The sequence below is a fragment of the Mytilus galloprovincialis genome, chromosome 13 (assembly GCF_965363235.1).
Source record: "Mytilus galloprovincialis chromosome 13, xbMytGall1.hap1.1, whole genome shotgun sequence".
NCBI lineage: Eukaryota > Metazoa > Mollusca > Bivalvia > Mytilida > Mytilidae > Mytilus > Mytilus galloprovincialis.
The window spans coordinates 26441245-26465990 of NC_134850.1; the positions used below are offsets into that span (position 1 = coordinate 26441245).

A 24746-nucleotide genomic window follows, 5' to 3' on the forward strand; every position below is an offset into this window, starting at 1 on the left:
CTTCAATAAAAATGACGAAGGAGTATATTTCTGTAAAGCTACGAACGATGCTGGTGAAGGAATTAGCAATCAATCTTTCCTCACTTATATCGGTAAGTTATAACTTTTAAAAGATAATGATATTACAATAAATTACAAAGTTATGCACTTGTACACTTAGGAAGAGAAATATACCAAATGGATATTTATACAGCAAAGTCGAAAACGAGCATACAACATATATAACGTAATAGCATCAAACCGAAAAAAAACCACAAAAACAAAATTTGATCTACAAAAAACAACATACAAACGCAAGACTTGATAGCATGAACCGGAGTTATTTCAGAAGTCTCGGAAGGATTGAATATTTTGGTTTCGGTAGAACATACTAAAGGTATTTATAATTTGAATTCCTTTACACAAGAAGACACTTGTAGTAATAAGCCATATGGATGCCATGTTGTCTTTTCCATCATAAAAATGCATGCCACTTTTAAAATGCAATTTCTTTCCTTAAAAACAATTTTATTCTAAACGCCTTTAGTGTATCTTGTATTAACAAGACACACATATGTCATATTATTATTCAATTAAAGCAATGTTTTAATTAGATACATAACAGATTAGATGAGTCCTTCTACCAGGGAAAATGAGATAATTTCAAAGACGTTTTGCTGTTTTGCTAAAATGGCTGTATTTAAACAATGCTAAAATAGATGCAAACTGCCGACCGACTATACGAAAATTACTGTTGTTAAGAGTTACACAAATGTGGATCACATACTATTACATACTGCATTAAAATGTGTATAAATGACTCTTTTGTTTGAAACATAATTTTTGCTACTATAGAAAAACCAATGGTCAAAGTGTCTCCTGAAAAGCAGAGTGTAGTCAGAGGTACAGCTCAAACAATAAAATGTTCTATTTCTGGAATCCCACAACCTATTTTGTTATGGATTAGAGTTAATGATGGAGAAGAAGAAATACTTAAATTATCTAAAGAAAAGTACACAGGAGGCAATGTTGATTGTCCTTCACTGACCATAAAAGACTTCAATAAAAATGACGAAGGAGTATATGTCTGTAAAGCTACGAACGAGGCTGGTGAAGGAATTAGCAATCAATCTTTCCTCACTTACATCGGTAAGTTATAACTTTCAAAAGATAATGACATATTATAATAAATTACAAAGTTATGCACTTGTACACTTAGGAAGAGAAATATACCAAATGGATATTCATACAGCAAAGTCGAAAACGAACATACAACATATATAACACAATAGCATAAAACCGAAAAACACCCAAAAACCAAATTTGATATACAAAAAACAACATACCAAACGTAAGGTTTATTAGCACGAACCGGAGTTATTTCAGTAGTCTCGGAATGATTGAATTTTTTGGTTTCGGTAGAACATACTAAGGGTATTTACAATTTGAATTCCTTTACACAAGAAGACACTTGTAGTAATAAGGCATATTAATGCCATGTTTTCTTTTCCTTTCTATATATGCATGCCACTTTTAAAAAGCAATTTCTTGCCTTTAAGACCATTTTGTTTAAACGCCTCCGGTGTATCTTGTATAAACGAAAGAAACTTATGTAATGCTATCATTCAATTATTTTATCAGTGTTTTTATAAGATACATAACATATCAGATGGTTCCTTCTACCAGTCAAAATGAGAAAATACTGAGACTTTTGGCTGTTGTGCTAAAAATGCCTGAATATTTAAACAATGCTAAAATAGATGCAAACTGCTGACGGACTGTACGCAAATTACTGTTGTTCACAGTTACACAAATGTGGATCACATACTATTACATACTGCATTATAATGTGTATAAATGACTCTTTTGTTTGAAACATAATTTTTGCTACTATAGAAAAACCAATGGTCAAAGTGTCTCCTGAAAAGCAGAGTGTAGTCAAAGGTACAGCTCAAACAATAAAATGTTCTGTTTCTGGAATCCCACAACCTATTTTGTTATGGATTAGAGTTAATGATGGAGAAGAAGAAATACTTAAATTATCTAAAGAAAAGTACACAGGAGGCAATGTTGATTGTCCTTCACTGACCATAATAGACTTCAATAAAAATGACGAAGGAGTATATGTCTGTAAAGCTACGAACGAGGCTGGTGAAGGAATTAGCAATGAATCTTTCCTCACTTACATCGGTAAGTTATAACTTTCAAAAGATAATGACATATTATAATAAATTACAAAGTTATGCACTTGTACACTTAGGAAGAGAAATATACCAAATGGATATTCATACAGCAAAGTTGAAAACGAACATACAACATATATAACGTAATAGCATAAAACCGAAAAACACCCAAAAACAAAATATGATATACAAAAAACAACATACCAAACGTAAGGTTTATTAGCACGAACCGGAGTTATTTCAGTAGTCTCGGAATTATTGATTATTTTGGTTTCGGTAAAACATACTAAAGGTATTTACAATTTGAATTCCTTTACACAAGAAGACACTTGTAGTAATAAGCCATATTGATGCCATGTTGTCTTTTTCATCATAAAAAAGCATGCCACTTTTAAAATGCAATTTCTTGCCTTTGTTCTAAACGCCACTTTAAAATGCAATTTCTTGGCTTTGTTCTAAACGCCCTCGGTGTATCTTGTATTAACAAGACACACATATGTCATACTATTTTTCAATTTAAGCAATGTTTTAATTAGATACATAGCATATTAGATGAATCCTTCTACCAGGGAAAATGAGATAATTTTAAAGACTTTGTGCTGTTTTGCTAAAATGCCTGTATTTTAAAATGCTAAAATAGATGCAAAATGCCGACCGACTTAAAGGAAATTACTGTTGTTCACAGTTACACAAATGTGGATCACATACTATTACATACTGCATTATAATGTGTATAAATGACTCTTTTGTTTGTAACATAATTTTTGCTACTATAGAAAAACCAATGGTCAAAGTGTCTCCTGAAAAGCAGAGTGTAGTCAGAGGTACAGCTCAAACAATAAAATGTTCTGTTTCTGGAATCCCACAACCTGTTTTGTTATGGATTAGAGTTAATGATGGAGAAGAAGAAATACTTAAATTATCTAAAGAAAAGTACACAGGAGGCAATGTTGATTGTCCTTCACTGACCATGAAAGACTTCAATAAAAATGATGAAGGAGTATATGTCTGTAAAGCTACGAACGAGGCTGGTGAAGGAATTAGCAATGAATCTTTCCTCACTTACATCGGTAAGTTATAACTTTTAAAAGATAATGATATTACAATAAATTACAAAGTTATGCACTTGTACACTTAGGAAGAGAAATATACCAAATGGATATTCATACAGCAAAATTGAAAACGAACATACAACATATATAACGTAATAGCATAAAACCGAAAAACACCCAAAAACAAAATTTGATATACAAAAAACAACATACCAAACGTAAGGTTTACTAGCACGAACCGGAGTTATTTCAGTAGTCTCGGAATTATTGATTATTTTGGTTTCGGTAAAACATACTAAAGGTATTTACAATTTGAATTCCTTTACACAAGAAGACACTTGTAGTAATAAGCCATATTGATGCCATGTTGTCTTTTTCATCATAAAAAAGCATGCCACTTTTAAAATGCAATTTCTTGCCTTTGTTCTAAACGCCACTTTAAAATGCAATATCTTGGCTTTGTTCTAAACGCCCTCGGTGTATCTTGTATTAACAAGACACACATATGTCATACTATTTTTCAATTTAAGCAATGTTTTAATTAGATACATAGCATATTAGATGAATCCTTCTACCAGGGAAAATGAGATAATTTTAAAGACTTTGTGCTGTTTTGCTAAAATGCCTGTATTTTAAAATGCTAAAATAGATGCAAAATGCCGACCGACTTAAAGGAAATTACTGTTGTTCACAGTTACACAAATGTGGATCACATACTATTACATACTGCATTATAATGTGTATAAATGACTCTTTTGTTTGAAACATAATTTTTGCTACTATAGAAAAACCAATGGTCAAAGTGTCTCCTGAAAAGCAGAGTGTAGTCAAAGGTACAGCTCAAATAATAAAATGTTCTGTTTCTGGAATCCCAAAACCTATTTTGTTATGGATTAGAGTTAATGATGGAGAAGAAGAAATACTTAAATTATCTAAAGAAAAGTACACAGGAGGCAATGTTGATTGTCCTTCACTGACCATAAAAGACTTCAATAAAAATGACGAAGGAGTATATGTCTGTAAAGCTACGAACGAGGCTGGTGAAGGAATTAGCAATGAATCTTTCCTCACTTACATCGGTAAGTTATAACTTTTAAAAGATAATGATATTACAATAAATTACAAAGTTATGCACTTGTACACTTAGGAAGAGAAATATACCAAATGGATATTCATACAGCAAAGTTGAAAACGAACATACAACATATATAACGTAATAGCATAAAACCGAAAATTGCAAACGGATGACTACAAGTACACATTGTAGAAAAAATAAATTTAAAGTGTGTATTTTTAAAGCCAAAATACTGCTGAAAGATCTCAACTCACAACAGACTACATGAATGCTTTATCCTTGCTTTTTAAAAGTTATCTAGTAAATAAAAATAGATCGTTTTATACCAAAATTCGTTATATTAAAATATTCTTATTGTTCTAAACTTTATAAAACAAATTGTCTTGATAATAAAATAAATATATCTCCTGTCTTACACATTTTGATAATGCATAAATATATTGTCCCAATTTTTTCTTCACTCTTAAAAGTTAAGAAGACACTTAAAATATCACTATTTTGAACTAAAAAAGCATATACACTTATTAAAGTGGAAATTCTAATCCAATGTACTTACCAAAAGATGTTTCCAGAAATATGTGTTAAAACATCAATAATACTAAATCCAAGAGTCATGTCATCAGAAGAATACACTGCACTATTCACAGAGAAAACAGATGGGACATAACATTTATATCACCAGGTCATATTTAAAATTGCTCAACTTTGGCTCAACTACAAAAAAAAATCAAAGTCTGAATGCTAAATTGCTCAACTATATGAAAACCAAAGATCAATTGCTCAACTTTTCCTCAACTTAATGATCAGCTTCAGTTGAGGGCCTGTTGAGTGACATCTATCAAACATACAGTGCTTGGCCAGGTTTTAGTTGAGCCAAGATGATCAACACCTAGCCCTCAACTATTTCGCTTAAAACAGCTAGCCCTCAACTATTTCGCTTAGAACAGCTAGCCCTCAACTGTCCGCCACATGACCATCATTTTTTTTTCTGTAGGGGGATGCTGAATAGAAATCAATTTAGTTATTAATATGTTTATAGTTTGGCTTAGGAAACAATAAATAATTGGGTTTTTTTCATGAATTAATATTTGAATGTTTCACTTTGGAAATTACTGAAGTGAATATTAAATGTTTAAATTATAACCAACATTTTTTTTCTATTTTTCCTCTTTGAGCAACAAAATCTCCTTTCAATACAAAACATGTTTTGCTTGAAAAATTCTGTCCATTTCTAACAAATGGACTTTTAGAATAAAATTGTGATGTTCTTTAAATTTATTTTTATATTTTCAATTTTCCACAGAGAGTATCAAACCTCAGTCATGTCAATTGTATCTCTTTTGATGGTCAGTATATTTTTTAAACTTTAAAAAGAGAATATTCATCCTTCACTATTTTGGCATATATATACATATACTGGCAAGTAAAATAACTGGCTTACAAACCCATATTGTATTATCTTATATCAAACAATCAAATATTGCACAATATTAAAAATAAAAATAGGTATCAGGTCCATGAAAATTTGTACCATTTATATAACTACTAGCACCTATTGGATACTTGCATTAAATATTACTGAATATGGTTTTTGTTTGTATTATTTTTGGTGGGGACTGACAATATCTTCTTTGCTTTGTACAAATTTGTGTTGGACAGTGAATAAATAAGAAATATGAGGCTGCTAAGACAAAAACAAAAACTTTATGTAAAATTGTTACCATAATACTCTACTACTAACAGGGTATAAAATTTCTTGGGTATTAGTTTTCTACAGGAAGCCCTATAAAGTTGTAGATTTGGGCAAGCATTTCAAATACTGTAAACCAACTTATTTTTAAAGATACTTTATTACGGGTTCAGTCCTTTCTGGCCTATTTGGAGATTTTCAAATTTACTTCATGTAGTTAAAAAAAGAAAGATACAAATTTTACATGTTTGTGATGATGTTTTACTCACATTATTTTTCTGATCGCTAAAATTAAATTGTTCGCAAAATTAGATGGTTTACAGTAGTGACAACATGAATGCCAACAAATAACATGATTTTAATAAGTCTAAACTACACTATTGTCAAAGTGAGAAGTTAAAAATAATTTCATACTATAATTTTTGATCCCTGAGTTAAGTTTCGCAGAAAAGGAGACCATTTTGATTGTCAATAAACAGGTGAATAATTACTGAAATATTTGTTCCCTATTGTAATTTTAAAACAAAGTTAACCAGGTAAGCAATAACAAATGTTTGAAACAATTTTGAGGAAACCATGGAGGGCATCTAGGAACAAATAATAAAGAAAGTACATCGGGGGAAATGCTGATGTTCCTTCACTGACTATAATATACTTCAATCAAGAAGATGAATAGTCCGGCGGCTACAAGCATATTTCAGACGAATTGTGCACTTCGTGCTACAAGCATGAAATTTGGCATAGACCTTCCTCAACTCTATGATTTCCGATAGGGAGGCATTTGAAAAAAAATGTCTCACTTCCGGTAAAATTCAAAATGGCGGACATCATACTTAAATCAGCCCAATATTGAAGACTAGTATGTGAACAGATGTTATTATCATGGTACTATCATAAAATTTAGTTCAAACCTTTGTTTTATACTACTTTTTGATATATTATATAGATTAGATGTCTTTAACAACCCTTCGTCCGGTAAAATCTATCATGGCGGACATTGTACTAACATAAGCTTATATTTTAAGGTGGGTAATTGAAGTGTGTTTTAACGTATTGCTACTATCATTACATTGTGTGCAGGAACCTTTATTCAGTGCTTCTCATAGATACAATGTATAAGACGTATATCTTTAAAATCCTTACTTCCGGTAATATCTAAATATGGCGGACATAGAAAAATCGATTTATTATTTAAATATTCAACTTTTTTCAACATGTAAAGAAAATGTTGTTTTTGTGCTGGTTATTAAACTTTTGACTTTTCCCCCAAAACACTAATTATATTCTGTTGTAAATGTTTAAATACATCGTTGACACCTCTGGAAAAAAAATATAGCGTAAATGTCAAAGGTAATCCTCATTCCATATCTTCGATGTTGAGATTAGAATAGATTGAATAAAACAAAATAAAATGACTAAATTACTTAAACATTTTTAAAATAACTACTATTTGGCCAAAAATACATGTTTATTCACGGTCACCACCACATGCACACAAGGCAGTGCACAGGCAATCTTTCTTACATCCAGAATGTACAAACTTCTAACAAAATGATGAGGCCTCAGAAAGAATTTTATAAAAGGGATCCTCTTTGTCCCTTTGTCATCCATTAGCGCCAGAACTGGGTAGCATAAGAGCCAATCCCAAGCTCGTCACACTAACCACCCGCCTGAGTTTATTACACGTTTACATATGGGTAAAAACTAGACCAAGATGAGGGAACAGCCTCAGTTAGCCTTCCCCTTAGCCTTAGATTTTTCTTACTGTAGAAATCAAACTTTATACAGTTGATGGTGGCCAATATGTTTTCTTTCATTTGTAACATACTAATATAGATATGCACCTTTTAAACTTATGAATTTGATCTAACGAATTTTCATATCTAGAACCCCAACCAGTATCAAGTAAACATTGAAATTAACAGACACAACAAAACAATAATATACATATATCACTCAGAAAATGAGTTTTTACAGAATAACAAACACACCATAAAATTAAAAACCAACTGTTCACAGAACAATTGAAGGTCTTTCCACCAGTAAGGATCTATTTTGATAGGAAATATTAAAATTTGGTTTTAAATGTCAATTTCAGAGTCAAATGACAGCTTAGTGTACGCTGATTCCAAAAATATATGGTTTCTATACAAAAAGATATAAATAAGGGAGATAATATTTTACTTCCGTTTTGAAAAAGTCAATTTTGGTATTGTTTGAAATTTACTTGACACTGATTTCAAAAATATATGGTTCTATATACTTTTACATTAATCTAATACAAAAAATAGCTACGTCCGGTTTACAAAAGGTCACTTCCGGTTGACTTTTTCAAGTTCAAATGGCTTGCAACCTTATAAAAAAAAAGTCCAATGGCTTTATCATGCATACATATGAAGTAAAAGCAAAGGTCAAAATTTAGAACGTTAAATTTACCTATGACCTTGGTCTCAATTTCAATGTCCTAAACCAAGGACCTCAAGTCAAAAGACCCTATATGAGAAATGAGTTATATCACCCAATCTAATTATAAACCGATCTCTCATCGCTCCTGTTTCTGATATGTCGCGTGGGAGATCTAACGAAACCCGCTTTGAGGTCACATGTGAGTGACCTCGTAGGTGTGTCTTTTTCGACCAATGAAATTGAGTCTTCCACGATCTTGGAAGTTTAACGTAAGGCAAAGGGATGTAACTCATTTTATTTACGACGAAATCGTCAGTCATAATAATTCATAAACTTTTTTGATTGGCTTATTAATAGGTCGTCAACTCATTTGCATATCTTTATAAATTCATGACTTTTAGTTCACTCACATGTGACCTCAAAGCCGGTTTCGTTAGATCTCCCACGCGACATATCAGAAACAGGAGCGATGAGAGATCGGTTTTTAATTAGATTGTATATCACCATACGTGTAATTTTAAATATAATAGGGGAGGAAACTCCCATTAAATGTCTCCGTACACTTTCAACTCAAATTTACCAGTTAGGTCATATCGCATCTAACAATTCTGTAAAATATTTTGTCGATATCTTATAGGATTTCTGAAGATTAGTGATAACAAACCAAAATCAAAATTTTGAACATGACCTTAACCTTTGACCTTGACCTCATTTTTATTCTATCAAATACAAAAGGGGAAATAACTCTCATATGGAATCTCTATACGGCTTTGTCAAAATAAAACAGAACATCCTGAGGATATAACGAGCAATTTGGAAAAATAAATTTGTCGGTTTCTTATACGGTTGCGTAGTCTCAGAGATAACAAGAAAAACAGTGTTCCGGGAATTTACTCTTACGTGGAAATTTTTCGGTTACGAAGTAGTAGTTACAAAAGCTTACAAACTGTACGATATCATATTCCAAATATCTAAGCGACATATTGCGAAACATCAATACAGCGAAGGAAAGCAATTAGGCAGAAGACAAAAAATAAGTAATCAGAACAAAATCAATAGGTCTTTCCACGGAAAAGTGGAAAGACCTAATAGTCAGAAGAAAACCACGGAAAAGTGGAAACATCTAATTATTAGTAATGTAATTAACTTCAAAATGTCTATTACATCTACTATAGCTTGTAATCTTCACCAATTAGGAAATAGAAAATTTTCAAATAAATCTGTCACTCCAATTATAATTGTGAGATAAGACATTTGCCATTATTATACTTAACCTTAGTCATAAAATGACAACAAGAGAAAAATATTTAAAAATACCACTTTTGAATATCAAAAATGGTGTAACTAAACTAGAGGCTATGTCGCTCACCTTGGTATGTGAATACAAAACAAAGTAGGCAGATGGATTCATGACAAAATTGTGTGTTGGTGATGGTGATGTGTTTGTACATCTTACTTTACTGAACAGTCTTGCTGCTTACAATTATCTCTATCTATAATGAACTTGGACCAGTAGTTTCAGTGGAAAATGTTAGTAAATTGTTAAAAATTGACTATAAAGGACAAAAACTCCTTAGGGGGTCAATTGACCATTTCGGTCATGTTGACTTATTTGTAAATCTTACTTTGCTGAACATTATTGCTGTTTACAGTTTATCTCTATCTATAATAATATTCTAGATAACCAAAAACAGCAAAATTTCCTTAAAATTACCAATTCAGGGGCAGCAACCCAACAACGGGTTGTCCGATTCATATAAACATTTCAGGGCAGATAGATGTTGACCTGTTTAACAATTTAACACCATGTCAGATTTGCCCTAAATGCTTTGGTTTTTGAGTTATAATCCAAAAACTGCATTTTACCCCTATGTTCTATTTTAAGCCGTGGCTGCCATCTTGGTTTGATGACCAGGTTATTGGACACATTTTTTAAAACTAGATACCCCAAAAATGATTGTGGCAAAGTTTTGATGAATTTGACCCAGTAGTTTCAGAGAAGATTTTTATAAAAGATTACTAAGATTTACTAAAAATGGTTAAAAATTGTTTATAAAGGGCAATAACTCCTAAAGGGGTCATCTGATAATTTCGGTCATGTTGACTTATTAGAAATCGTACTTTGCTGAACATCATTGCTGTTTACAGTTTATCTCTATCTATAATAACATTCAAGATAATAACCAAAAACAGCAAAATTTCCTTAAAATCACCAATTCAGGGGCCAGCAACCCAAAAACGGGTTGTCCAATGCATCTGAAAATTTCAGGGCAGATAGATCTTGACCTGATAAACAATTTTACACATGGCAGACTTGCTCTAAATGCTTTGGTTTTTGAGTTATAAGCCAAAAACTGCATTTTACCCCTATGTTCTATTTTTAGCCATGGCGGCCATCTTGATTGGTTGGACAGGTTACTGGACACATTTTGTAAACTAAAAACCCCAAAGATGATTGTGGCCAAGTTAGGTTTAATTTGGCCCAGTAGTTTCAGAGGAGAAGATTTTTGTAAAAGTTAATGACAACGACGACGGACGCCGGACGCAAAGTGGTGGGAAAAGCTCACTTGGCCCTTCGGACCAGGTGAGCTAAAAAGGAGAAATACTAAAATCTTGAAAATTGAACTAGACCTTCATTTTTGTCACAGTAATCAACATCATCAAATTTGAAAAGTTGAAAAAAAGGCAAAGTGTTTTCATGTTATGGTGGAGAAACTATTTGGTAGTCGTCAACCAACCCGCCCGCCCCCTACCCCCGCCCGTCCGTTCGCCGTACAGCCTCAAATTAATAACCGATATTTACTTCGAAAATCCGGTAAATAAAAAAGAAAAAGAGTGGATGCAATGATGTTGGACATGGTTGTATCTTTGGTAATTGATTGCAGAAAAAAGCGCAACAAAATTGTAAAAACTTCGGAGTTCGTAACTGTTTGTAAAAATAAGTAACTTTCCCAGTTTAGAAAATATGAATCATCCTTTGTATCCCCAAAATTTTACAACCTGTGTGAAAATATCTCAGCTTCAAAATGAGCCATAATACATATCAGGTTTAAGATATGAACAGATGAACTGAAGAAAAGACAACCATTATAGTCTACATAAAACGAATTGCGCACCATGACCCATCTGTGAGAAGATTTAAACTAAAGAAACCAAATTAGAAAATATCTTAGTATCATATGCATATTCACGAGAAGACGTCCAATGATTATATCTTACTTTAGTTTAGCTTTTAGTCACTATTTAACTGTTGCATCCCGAGATTACCGTATAGTGGGTTATTTTCGCGGGTGTGACATTTATTTTCATTTAAAATATGGTGTAAGAAATATTTTGGCGGTTATTATTTTGGTGGATTTGAAACTGTTATCAATACCTTTGCATAAACACTTATACCCCGCAAAAATAACCCGCTATACGGTATTATATCTCACAAAATAAATGGTCGAAGCGCCACTGATGTAGACAAAACAAGTGTTCGTTATTGTTATTGTTATCAATCATGGCATTTTTATTTTCTTTTGTTTAATTGTTTGACTTTTTGCCATGTAGAGGTCGTAGGTCCAGTCCTATGCAGTAAGGACAAAATATGGCTTTAAATCAATTTTTATCTAGCACATGAATTTAATAAATAGCGTCAAACAAATAACTTATCAAATTGAATAAGTATCCCAGAACGCGAATATGCTGAATACATTTCTATACTTCAATCCCTGTGAAAAACAATTCAAGAAATTAGAGAAAGTTTAAGGTCGTGATAGTTATCAAAGGTACCAGGTTTATAATTTGATACACCAGACACGAGTTTCGTCTACATAAGATTCACCAGTGACGCTCAGATCAAAATAGTTAGAAAACCGAACAAGTATAAAGTTGAAGAGCATTGAGGACCCAAAGACCAAAACGTTGTGCCAAATACGGCTAAGGTTATCTATACCTGGAATAAGAAAATCCTTAGTTTTTTTTATTAATTCATACTTTAGCAAACAGTAAATCTATAAGATGAGCATTTTGTTGATATTCTTGTCAACACCGAAGTGCTGACTTCTGGGCTGGTGATACCGACGGGGACGAAACGTCCACCATTAGTGATCTCGACCCAATGGTATAAATACTAAGTAGTTTTCAAAGGTACCAGGATTATAAATTAAGACGCCATACGTGCGTTTCGTCTACATAAGACTCATCAGTTATGCATAAAACATGTAGAAAGAGTAAACACAAAATAGATATGGTACAACATGCAATTTCTAGCAAATTTATTAGGCAATAACTGCTCAAGTGATAAATTGAATACCTCTCATTTCAGAAAATGTACCAGCCACAGAGGAAGCATTCGCCCTAGCTGAAACACCAGTCAAATACAACTTTCCTGTTTCTGTCACTTTACGTCAACAGTTACAGGTTACAATGTCGGGTTATGAATCAAGCATTAATGACTGTATCAAAATAGGCAATAAATTGGTATTCGCCGACTATAATGGTAGCCAACTTATCACTTGTAATGCAGATGGTACGGATGAACATAACATACCTCTGGATCGCAAACCGTGGCATATTACAGAGATCGACAGTGACACTGTGGCAGTATCCTGTATAGGCAGAACCATAAAATTGATAAATATATATACAGATAAGGTCATCAAATCAATCAAAACCCGTAAACACTGTCATGCAATATCATATGATGATAATATCCTGTACGTTGTTATCGGTGACGGAATAGTACGTGTGATGGATCTGAAAGGTACAATAATACGTTCTTTTATACCTTCACCTTCACAACGTATTGTCGACATAACCGTTAAAGGGGACATATTGGTCTGCTTTTACGAAACTTCAATATACCGCTGCTCGGTAGATGGCACAATATTGTGGAAGTTTGATAATGAAAAGTGTCAATGTTTAAACAGCGTGACAACAGATGAGAAGGACAATATATATGTAACTGATTTTAATTCAAACACTGTATTTGTTGTATCTGGTGATGGCAAACATTACGAAGAACTTTTTATTGATGCAGTTGGCCTGAATAGGACGAGTGTAATTCATTTTGACAGAAACGAAAATGTTCTACTTGTTTGTAAAAATAAACAGTATGAAGGCGGAAAAGCCTTCCTTTTTGACATAAAAAAAACAATATAACATACAAAAACATGACTTCTTCAACTCAATGAATTTGTTCGGATTCGGAAATGTTTGTACATGCAGTTATTAAAAGTTAATCATATTTTATTTTTGTGTGCTTTGCTACGTATCTTTCTTAATTGACTGTCATTTATATTTACAGAATTACAAATATTCATATCTTGTCTGATCTGTTTGTAATGGTTTATGGTAAATACAAAACGTGTTTAACTAAATGTTGGGACAATTAAATGTATCAGGTCATGCGTTTGTACTCAATAATCATTTGTCTTAGAATAAAAAACATTATATATGGATGAGTAATTTGCAAATTAAAACGAAAGAAAGTAAAACAAACTACATGGCGTTGTTAGGTTCTATATCCTTAATTTATTTCACTTATCTACTTATACTAGTAAGTCCATATATCCTGTGCCTTTTATCCAGTTCCACGTGACTTGTATCAATTGTTTATTTTTTCTCAAAGACATTGTAACAAAAAAATGTGAAGTAGTCCTTTGTCACACACATATGTTTCTCTCGTTTAATTGTTCGTATATTCACAGCATTGACATGTATCATTAGCCAAAGTCTTGTTATAATTTACAGTTCTATTTCTTTATTATAGTAAATTGAATATGAAATCTGAAAAACAGTTTAGTTAAGGAGTTTGGTGCACCAAAAGAACACACACCTTGAAGAGATTTGAAATGAAAGAATAAATGTTCACCTTTTTTTTGGAAACATGCTGAAAGATTTTTTTTTTTTTTTTTTTTTTTAACGCCACTTTTATGCACCGTTTTGGGGTTATTTCGTTACGGCCAGTTTTTATTGGTGGAAGAAGGCGGAATAAAAGGCCGGGAGAAAACCACCGACCTTCGATGGAAAACTGACAATCCTAGTCAATTGAGATTGGAGTCGAGTGCACCCGCATGAGCGGGGATCGAACTCACAACCTCAGTGTTGATTGGCTAGTGATTAACAGTTGTAAATATCGTAGTAAAAAATAGTTCGGGAAAATGTCTCGAGTAGGTTTCTTTTGATTTTCTCTTCAGCCAATGTGATACTTATTTTCAGAATGAAGTTAACTCATCTGAATTGTCGGTGAACATTCATTCCTTTTTTTATTCAAGCTGTAATCTTTTCAAAAGAGTAGCAACTCAAAATATCCAAGAATCAGAATTCGAACACTAGTACTACATTATCTTGGAGCAGAACATTGCGATAGTCTGTCTCACTGGAAGTTGAGGCTGCCGCCTAAGGAAATTGTTATCAAAGGTACCAGGGTTATATTTTAGTACGCCAGACGCGCGTTTCGTCTACATAAGACTCATCAGTGACGATCATATCAAAATAATTATAATGCCAAACAAGTTCAAAGTTGAAGAGCATTGAGGATCCAAAATTCCAAAAAGTTGTGACAAATACGGCTAATGAAATCTATGCCTGGGATAAGAAAATCCTTAGTTTTTCGAAAAATTCAAAATTTGGTAAACAGGAAATTTATAAAAATGACCACATTATTGATATTCATGTCAACACCTGAGTGCTGACTACTGGGCTGGTGATACCCTCGGGGACGAAAGCGATAGCAAACTTTTCAAAAATCAGAAGAGTTTCCAGATATAAATGAAAATATTGAATTATTTCATTCTTTTTATTTTAATTGCCATTGGATATATTAAATGATAAAATAAACATAACATAACGATTATATGAATATTTTGCATAAAAAACATAGACATACGAGTGCCATTTGTCCAGTGTAATAAAATAAGACACAATGGAAAAAAAGTTGGTATGTTGATTGTGGGTGTAATTGCCATCTTCTGTACATTTTTAAAAATAAAATTGAAGGAAACGACATATCCCTAGTCTAACAAATTACCTAGCAAATTATAGCTAATATTGATAGAAAGATAAAAGATATGGAAGTGATAGTCAATTTCAATATTTCCTTCTATGATTTATCATTCATATGGTTGGATATTTCGAATATTAAGATTAGTAATATTTGAATAAAGAGATTTCAATAGCCAATCAAGTAGCATATTTTTACAGATATTAAAACCTCTTCTTACTTGTTTTTTCCCCCAAAAAGAAGCTAAAACCCTTATTCTTCCTCATGTGCACACAATCCATAGACATTCTTAAAAGAATACTGGATCTGGAAAGGAAGTTTTAGTTTACTACAACCATTTAACCAGGTTATAAAATTCTCTCGATCAAAATGCCTACATGGTTCTGAAATATATAGCTTTGTATAAGAATAACACATTTTCTGCATGTATTAAGATCGATGTCCTTGGAGTTCTATCACTATAAAATTCTCAGAATCATATTACATACAAATTCTAACATAATGAAGGATCATCTTTAAAAGCATGTTTGAAATTCAAAACTAAAATCACGATAACCACAAACACTAAGACATCTTTGCAGATATTCAGAAGAACACTGATATGATAGAAAAGATAGATCAACCAGATGAATTTATTCTAAAATAACATGTTGATGAATCATTGCTTCCATAATAATTGATACTGTTGCTTTTAAATAGTAATCTTTAAAATAATAGCTTTCTGACCTTAAACATGTTAAAGGCAAAAAATACAGAAATTATTCTGTCATAACACATACTTTTAATGCAAGTCATGACAGAATACATCACTTTGAAGGATTCACAAGCATACAAGTTACATGCAAATGATAGACAAAGTATAGCACCTATCTTCATTAAAAAAAAATTAAACATTCCAAGCTCAGCAGGTAAAATGAAAATTTATAGATTGTTAAAAAGGGGGAGACTGTGGTGTAGATTTAATGACTGCTTACAAAGAGTATAATAACAAATAGCTCTAGATAAAACAACTTTAACATGTTTATTTGTAAGGAAATCCTTTAGTGGTAATATGGGTTTGGTAGCAAACAGTTAAAAATGGGCAAACCCTGAAATGTATTATTAGTATCAAAAATATAAAATCAATAAAAAATGTATGATTTGTTATAAAAAATACATTTACATAAAACAGACCAGATTGATTTACAAATTAAAAAACTGTTATAAAAAAATATATAAAAATCAATAAATTAATGTTACTTAATAAGTGTATTCTCAGAAATTTTCATGGTGACCTATTTTGCAATTTGCAGTCTTCACGCTGAACTGCTAAATCTACAGGCCCGCAGTTCAATTTTTGAAATTTTTTAGTTAGATTCTGTTGGCCTGTAGGTCTGATTTTTACAGGCCTGAGAGCAATTTTACCAGCCTGGGCTGCCACTCGTCGTGAAGACTGAATTTGTCTTTCATATTTCACTTCAGTGTTGCAATTACAGATGTCTGGAATAAGTTGCTTTAAAAAAAAGACAAATAAACTAATTAGCTACATACAGTTATATGTATACTGTAAAAAAAGGTTAATTTGAGGAATTTAAGCTACAAAATTTCAAGGGGCCATACTGGTATGCAGATTTAATTTTTGCTGGATTTTGCCTTGACTATTGATCTCTTTAAAAACATCTGATTAAAGCCAGGGAATATTGTCCCAATTGTAGATTTATTATGAAATGAGCAAAAGTGAACCAAAAAAAAGTGCCATTTTTAGGTACCTAGCCAGTTTCAGTATTCAAAAACAGATTCTCCACAGGGCACAGCTTTAAACGACCACAGAGGTCAAACCCTGAGCAGTTGGGGCAAGTATGGACACATGCATGATACAGCTATGAATTTGAATTGTGATTAAGTAGTTGACACATCATAGGTTTCTGACATAGAATGAATGTGGTATATTGAACTTATTTTATTTTTTATTTGCTACTGAGCCCCCCCCCCCCTTTTCCCTTTAACATTTTTTTTCACCTCCCCTATTTCCTTATCAAAAAAATAATCTCAAATCAAAGTTCTAATGGAGTTGGCAACAATAACTACTCATTTAAATTCATCGTACAACATGTAAAATATTGAAATATAAAATGACATACAGCCATGGTTAAAATCAATACTAATAAACCGTAACTTCTCAAAATAAATTTCCAGACAATCATCATTTCTTAATACATAATTTTCAAGCAGTGTAAGTGAGGTAACCAAGTAATCAAACATATATATAATAGTGTTCTTTAAATTTTAATTGGATTACCTCCCCTTCACTGCTTTTAAATTTTCTAAATTGTCCTATCACCAGAAAAACCCTTGTTTTCCCCCTAATTGCTTGATGATTTGAACCATATCCCACCAACCCTCTGATCATCCCTTTGTGGTACGGAAACTTGTGGTATAATTTGAGAGAGATTTATACACCTAAACACAAGTTATTGACTGAAAACTAAAAAAATGCTTATTATGGCCCCATTTTTGGCCTCAAATTCCTCACATTTAGGACTATAACCCCCACAATCAATCCAAACTTTCTACCTGTGATATTAAACATTGTGGTACAATTTCAGAGCAATTGAAATGCTTATACACAAGTTGATATCCTAAAAGTAAAAAAATGCTTGTTTTGGGCCCCTTATTCCAAAAGGTTAGGACCATCATCCCCATAAAATCAATCCCAACCTTTCTTTTGATGTATTGGAACCTTTTATTAAAATTTCATAGAGATCCATTGACTTAAACTAAAATAACTGTACGGACACCATATGTGTCTTCCGAAAGACGACGACGCAGACAACATCATACCATTATATGAACGCAAATTTTTTTGCGTTAGTATAAAAAATTACTATCAAGATAATGAATAAGCTGCATATAAATATTTGCTCAACCAAGCAAATATATGGATGAAGGATTAATAGGCAATTGAGCAAAAATTGTTAATAAAAAATTAGATATGTGATATAACAAAGTAATATTATATCTGATATGAGATCTTGAGGACTTATGAAAAGAGAATAATGATAATTTATAATATCAGTATCTTAAACCATCTCATTAAAATAAACAAACACCTCAAATTATAGGGAAAAAGGGTCAACAAATTGTATCACAAGAAATAAAATCACCATACATTTGCAAAGAGAGAACCTCAACAATGTACTGTAGTGTATTTATCAAGAAACAACAAAAAAACAGCAAATGTGATAACAATTAACATGAATAAAATACCAACATTTAAAATCAAACAATGATTCTGAAACAAAATAAAATTTCTTAAACATACATAAAAAATGCAAGCAAATTAGCAAACTCCCCAGCAGTTTCAGCTCTGGCCTCACGGTCATAAAACTTTCGAGCATGATTTTTGTTCTCAGACTAGAAAATCAACCAATCAAACTGCTGGATTTCATGTTTCGAGCATGATTTTTGTGCTCCGAGCACTGAGCAAAGTTTTATGCCTTCAAGGCCTGATCTGCCTACAGGTCCGCATACTTCTCTACACTAAATGATGGAGTAAAATAGTTCTGGAACAGAAACGGTTTGGTAAATTAAACGTTAGATTATCATGTAAAAAAATTACCTTTAAGTCCAGCAGATATCATATTTGGGATAATTTGAAGCAATATTTTTATGGAGCAATTTAGTTACTATGTAACTGATTATAAATCATGAAAAATTACAAAAAAAAAGCAAAATACAAATCACCTTTAAACCACCAATATAATTAACAATTAACAAAATTGCACCTATACATTTATCAGTAATATATGAGGAATTTAATCAAATTATCACAAATGCTTTATAAAAATTAGTCTAACCTGTGTTATCCAACACAATGGGGGACCAGAAAAAAAATGTTGGATTAAGTAGGGTGTCGGAATACGCAGATTTCTTCTGCAAGGAAAGGCATATTTTGGGACTGTGAAAATGTGTTTGTTAAAGCAGGATGTTGGAATACTCAGGTGTCGGATTAGACATGTTGCACTGTAGTACCAAGGATTTCAAAAACATATATGATTTCATAAACACATATAAGTTATAACAATACAATTCTGTTACATTCATATTTATAAAACAGATACCTGCTTTTCATAGTTCAGCAAGTTATAACATATCACAATAAATACAAGAAGATAAAAATGCAAACAACACAGAGTGTTGTGGGACAACCATACTACAAGCTCTGATTGTTTTATCAACTTTTGTTTCACTAATAAAATTCTTGATTACATGACCATGATATGGTTGAGCAATTAGCCGTTTCAGAATCTAAAGAATCATGGGTAATTTCATTGTTCGTACCCCAAAATGAAAAAAACGCCACGTCATTGGTTAAATTTCCATTGTTTATGGCATTTTTAACCAATCAGGACGTTGTGGTGTACACTTTTGAAAATATTACCCAGGATGCATTAGATTCTGAAACGGCGAATTGATTGATGCTTCATAAAAATTATTTCAAATTAATTCAATCATTATTATGTTTATAATTTGGCTTACAAAATGATAAATATTTTCTTCTTTTATGGATGAATATTTGAATGTTTTACTAAAAAAAGCACTGGAGTGAATATTAAACGTTTTAATCACATTTTCCGTTATTCCCTATCAATACCAAATATTTCCACCCTAAAAAAGTATGGCAATTTCTAACCAACAATTTTTGGTATAAACTGGGAATTAGAAAGAAACAAGAATGTGTCCTCAGTACACGAATGCCCCACTCGCACTATCATTTTCTATGTTCAGTGGACCGTGAAATTGGGGTAAAATCTCTAATTTGGCATTAAAATTAGAAAGATCATATCATAGGGAACATGTGTACCAAGTTTGAAGTCGATTGGACTTCAACTTCATCAAAAACTACCTCGACCAAAAACTTTAACCTGAAGCGGGACAGACGGACGAACGGACGAACGAACGAACGAACGGATGGACGGACAGACGCACAGACCAGAAAACATAATGCCCCTCTACTATCGTAGATGGGGCATAAAAATCATCAAATTAATTGTTTTATTCAATTCTTAGTTTTTCTAATTTTTAATTTTCAATGGAAATATCTAAGAAAGAACATCAAACCTAACATATGTGTAACTAAGCTGCATTTCTTTTGGTGGTCAGTATATTTTTGAAACGCTAAAAAGAAGTTATTCAATCTGAACATTTTTGGCATGTGAAAACTGGCAAGTAAAATATCTGACTTACAAACCCATATTGTATAATCTTATATCAAACAATCAAATATTGCACAATATTAAAAATAAAAATAGTTATCAGATGCATGAAAATTAGTACCATTTATATAACTACTAGCACCTTTTGGATACTTGCATAAAATTTTACTGAATATGGTTTTTGTTTGGAATATTTTTGGTGGGGACTAACAATAACCTCTTTGCTTTGTACAAATTTGTGTTGGATAGTGTAATTGTATAAAAGAGCAAAAATCATGCTGCTAAGACAAACAAAAACCTAAAATTGTTACTATAATACTCTACTACTAACATGGTATAAAATTTCTTGGGTATAAGTTTACTACAGGAAGCCCTATATATAAAGTTGTAGATTTGGGCAAAAAATAATAATACTGTTAACCAACTTATTTTTGCAGATACTTAATTTCGCATTCAGTCCTTTCTATCCCATTTCGCAATTTTCAAATTAACTGCATGTAGTTAAGGTGGTACCTTACACTACAGGGAGATAACTCTGTAAAGTCAGCTGAACGTTTTAATTACATTGTGTTGTAAAAGGAATATTAAGCTTCTCAATGATCAAAATTGGTGTTTGTCAAATTGCTATATAACCAGAGTAATTTTTCTGGCAAAACGGTTGGTTCAAAAACTTTTAAATTTTTATATTTTTGTTAAAGTGTCAAAGTTGACAACATTTTATGAAAATTAAAAGAGCCAAATTAATTTTAGTGAAAGTGTTGGGTACCACCTTAAATGAAGAAAGATACAAGTGTTACATGTTTATGATGATGTTTTACTCCCATTGTTTTTCTGATCGCTAAAATTAAATTGTTCGCTAAATTAGATGGTTTACAGTATTGACAACATGAAATGCTAACAAATTAAATAACTTTAATAAGTCTAAAATACACTATTGTCCAAGTTAGAAGTTAAAAAAAAAATGCATGCTTAAATTAATTATCAAAAGGGAGACAATTTTGATTGTCAATAAACAGGTGAATAATTACCAGTACTGAAATATATGTTCCCTATTGTAATTTTGAAACAAAGTTAACCAGGTAAGCAATAAACAATGTTTGAAACAATTTTGAGGAAATCATGGAGGGCATCGTGAAAGATTAGTTTGTTGTATCTAGCTGTGTACCCAATTTACTATTATTATTATTGCTATTAAGAGCAGATTCCTAGGCAAACTTATGATTTTCTTCTGTTTCTGTACTCAAAAGATCAGATTCAAACAAAAAGTTTTCTTTAGAAAGTACACTTTTGTATACTTTGATGGAGGGATTTTTTTTAGGGGGGAAGTGACATTGACATGGAAAAATAGTCCATCCACTATGGAAATTGCTGCTGTTATTTTTTTTCTTAAGGAATGACTGTAATATTTTTTCTGTCTATATGAAATAACATCAAAAATGTGGTGCACACTTTAGTGCACCACATTCATATAGACAGAAAAAATATTACAGTCATTTCTTATAATTTAATTCTAAATTCCATTTTAAACCGGAGTAAACCATGAAAAAACGTTGATGACCAGGGCTTTCAAAACGGTCATATATTCCGGACATTTGATTAATGTCCGGTAAAAGTCCGGCTGGGCAAAGCATGAAACGGTCATATACATTTTAGTTTTCAAGGCTTTTTCGGTCATTTTAACATAAGTCACGATCTTTTTGACCCAACCTTTTGCCTTTAACATCTACACATTTCCGGTCATAAAAGTGACATGATGATTAATTACTATCAAAACAACCCCTACTTCAATACTTTTTAATTTTAATCAAGGCTAATTAGTTGTTGGACAGGTGATATCTACATGTTCAGGTGACAGGTAAACTATGTTCAGTACCGGACATCGCATAAATTGATCGGTCTATTCACAATTATTTTCTTACATTTCAGCAGTTTGTAGCTCATTGATTTAGTCCAAAAGATTAAAATTATAAGAAATTAGTTTATCTACATGATTTGTTAAAATTTTTTAAAAGGTTTGAATGAAAAATCGTCAGAACTACGTCAAATGAACTAGAACACGTGTGCGCATGTGCAAAGGTGGGAAATTTAATTATGCATCCTTTATTTCTTCAAAATGCTAAAATTATCACTGATACCTGTATCTAAACGTTCATTTCAAGCATTTTGTTGAAGAAATAACGTGGAAAGAGCTTCTTCACTCAGTCATGCTTTGCAAACGTACACGGATTTTACGTATCCGTTTACGGTCCATGTTTTACCATTGTCAAGTCAACATCCGGTTTTAGAAAAACATGATTTTAAAAACAAAAATGAAGTTTTTGACATGTCATTTTGCACAAATAAAGAAGCTATGGCAGATATGAGCACGCTGATGTGCACACTTTGAATGATGCACTGCCAATTTAACAGTTTACATCCAAACATCCAAAACAAAGTAAAGTTTAAAATCGTTTTTTAATCTAATGTCATTATCATTGGAATGGCCATCTGATTGCCATAATTGCCTTTTGTGACTTAGTCTTAAGGGATTAAAATCGGGATCAGATATAAAATGTCCGGCTGGCTCAAATGTTTTTTGGAAGCCCTGTTGATGATGTTACGGTCACATCACAAAATGATGTCTATGAGCTGATAAACAAAACAACGTCAGCCAATCAGAAGAAGCGTTACATCCAAAATTAAATTATTATACATATAATAATAATTAGGCAATGAAATTTATGCAATATTCTGGTTGTCTTCTTGCAAATACTGTCATCTGAATTAATGCTAAACATCATCTTTGAAATCAACTTTCTTCACAGATCCTTTAAAGCTATCATTTTTGGAAAGATTATTGCTGCTAGTTTTTAATACTGCTCCACTTTCAGAGTCTCTGTGAAGTCTTGGAGTATCATTGTCTGTTTTCAATATGGAACTAATTTCCGATTCACTTCGAAGTCGTGGAGTAACATTGTCTGTTTTCAGTATGGAACTACTTTCTGAATCTCTGTGAAGACGTGGAGTACCATTGTCTGTTTTCAATATGGAACTAATTTCGGATACACTTCGAAGTCCTGGCGTAACATTGTCAGTTTTCAATATGGAACTACTTTCTGAATCTCTGTGAGGATGTGGAGTACCATTGTCAGTTTTCAATATGGAACTACTTTCTGAATCTCTGTGGTAACGCTTAATACCATTGTCCGATTTTGGTTTAAAACTTCTTTCTGAATCTCTGTGAAGTCTTAGAGAACCATTGTCATTATTTTGTACATAGCTACTTTCTGAATCTCTATGAACACGTCCTCCTCCACTGTCTATTCTGAAAGTTGTACTACTTTCAGAATCTATGTGAAGTCGTTTAACACTGTCATATTTTAATCTATTTACACTATCTGAGTCACTGACCCCAATTTCATATTGTAATTTTTGAAGTTTCTGTTTGCTTAAAATATTCTTTTGATAAGTTCTCGCTTGGGATACTAATTCTTTCAACTTGGTTGCGATCTGAAATATAATAGATTTATATTTTCATTTTCTAGCAGAATATAATTACAATGAGATTTTTGTTAAGGTCTAGTTACAGTCCATAATGGGTCGCATCACAGATTTTTTTAATGATTTTCTCACTTCCATAAACATGATAACTATAAAATTTAAAAAATTTAAACAATGTTCTAATCATTTCCAAGGTCACTCCGATTCTATATGACATTTGTAATTGTTTATCATTTATATAATTATATTCCTGTGTTTTCTTTAATGAGAGGCAGCACTTCATAATTTTACAAGGTCAACTTCAGTGTTTTCCCAAGGATTTTTTATAGTGCTTTAGTGAATGTTAAAAATAAATCCTGGTCACGGTACCAAAATGTTGAGATTACTTGAATTAAAGAGGAAAATGTTGTATGTTATAATAAAGTAATTGATCTATAGAATGCCCAACTATACAAGTGTCACGTCACAAAGTCTTTAGGTTACAATATAAGAAATTTGTGACTTTCCCACTTTGTGTTTGTGCCGTATTTACAACAGAGAACATGCAATATTGAATTAATTTACTTTTCACATTTGTGATGTGATTTATACTGCCATCTGCATGCTGGGTATACTGTTTTAAAAATTAAATTGGCAGTAAAAAATATTATCATTAACTTAATCTGTATTTCTATAAATATGTTTAAACAAAAATGGAA

General features: G+C 32.0%; 2 protein-coding genes across 2 annotated transcripts in view; one reads left to right on the forward strand and one right to left on the reverse strand.

The window, feature by feature from the left end:
* The window catches only part of LOC143056466 (uncharacterized), a 62027-nt gene extending 48200 nt beyond the window's left edge, over positions 1-13827 (forward strand). The window contains exons 10-13 of the mRNA XM_076229544.1: positions 1876-2169; positions 2939-3232; positions 4000-4293; positions 12695-13827. Of these exons, the coding sequence (XP_076085659.1) occupies positions 1876-2169; positions 2939-3232; positions 4000-4293; positions 12695-13530 (1718 nt within the window). The 3' untranslated portion in view covers positions 13531-13827. The remainder of the gene's footprint in view (positions 1-1875; positions 2170-2938; positions 3233-3999; positions 4294-12694) is intronic.
* Positions 13828-15155: 1328 nt separating this feature from the next.
* LOC143057359 (uncharacterized) overlaps positions 15156-24746 on the reverse strand; it is a 36987-nt gene continuing 27396 nt past the window's right edge. The window contains exon 14 of the mRNA XM_076230663.1: positions 15156-24057. Coding sequence (XP_076086778.1) covers positions 23338-24057 — 720 coding nt within the window. The 3' untranslated portion in view covers positions 15156-23337. The remainder of the gene's footprint in view (positions 24058-24746) is intronic.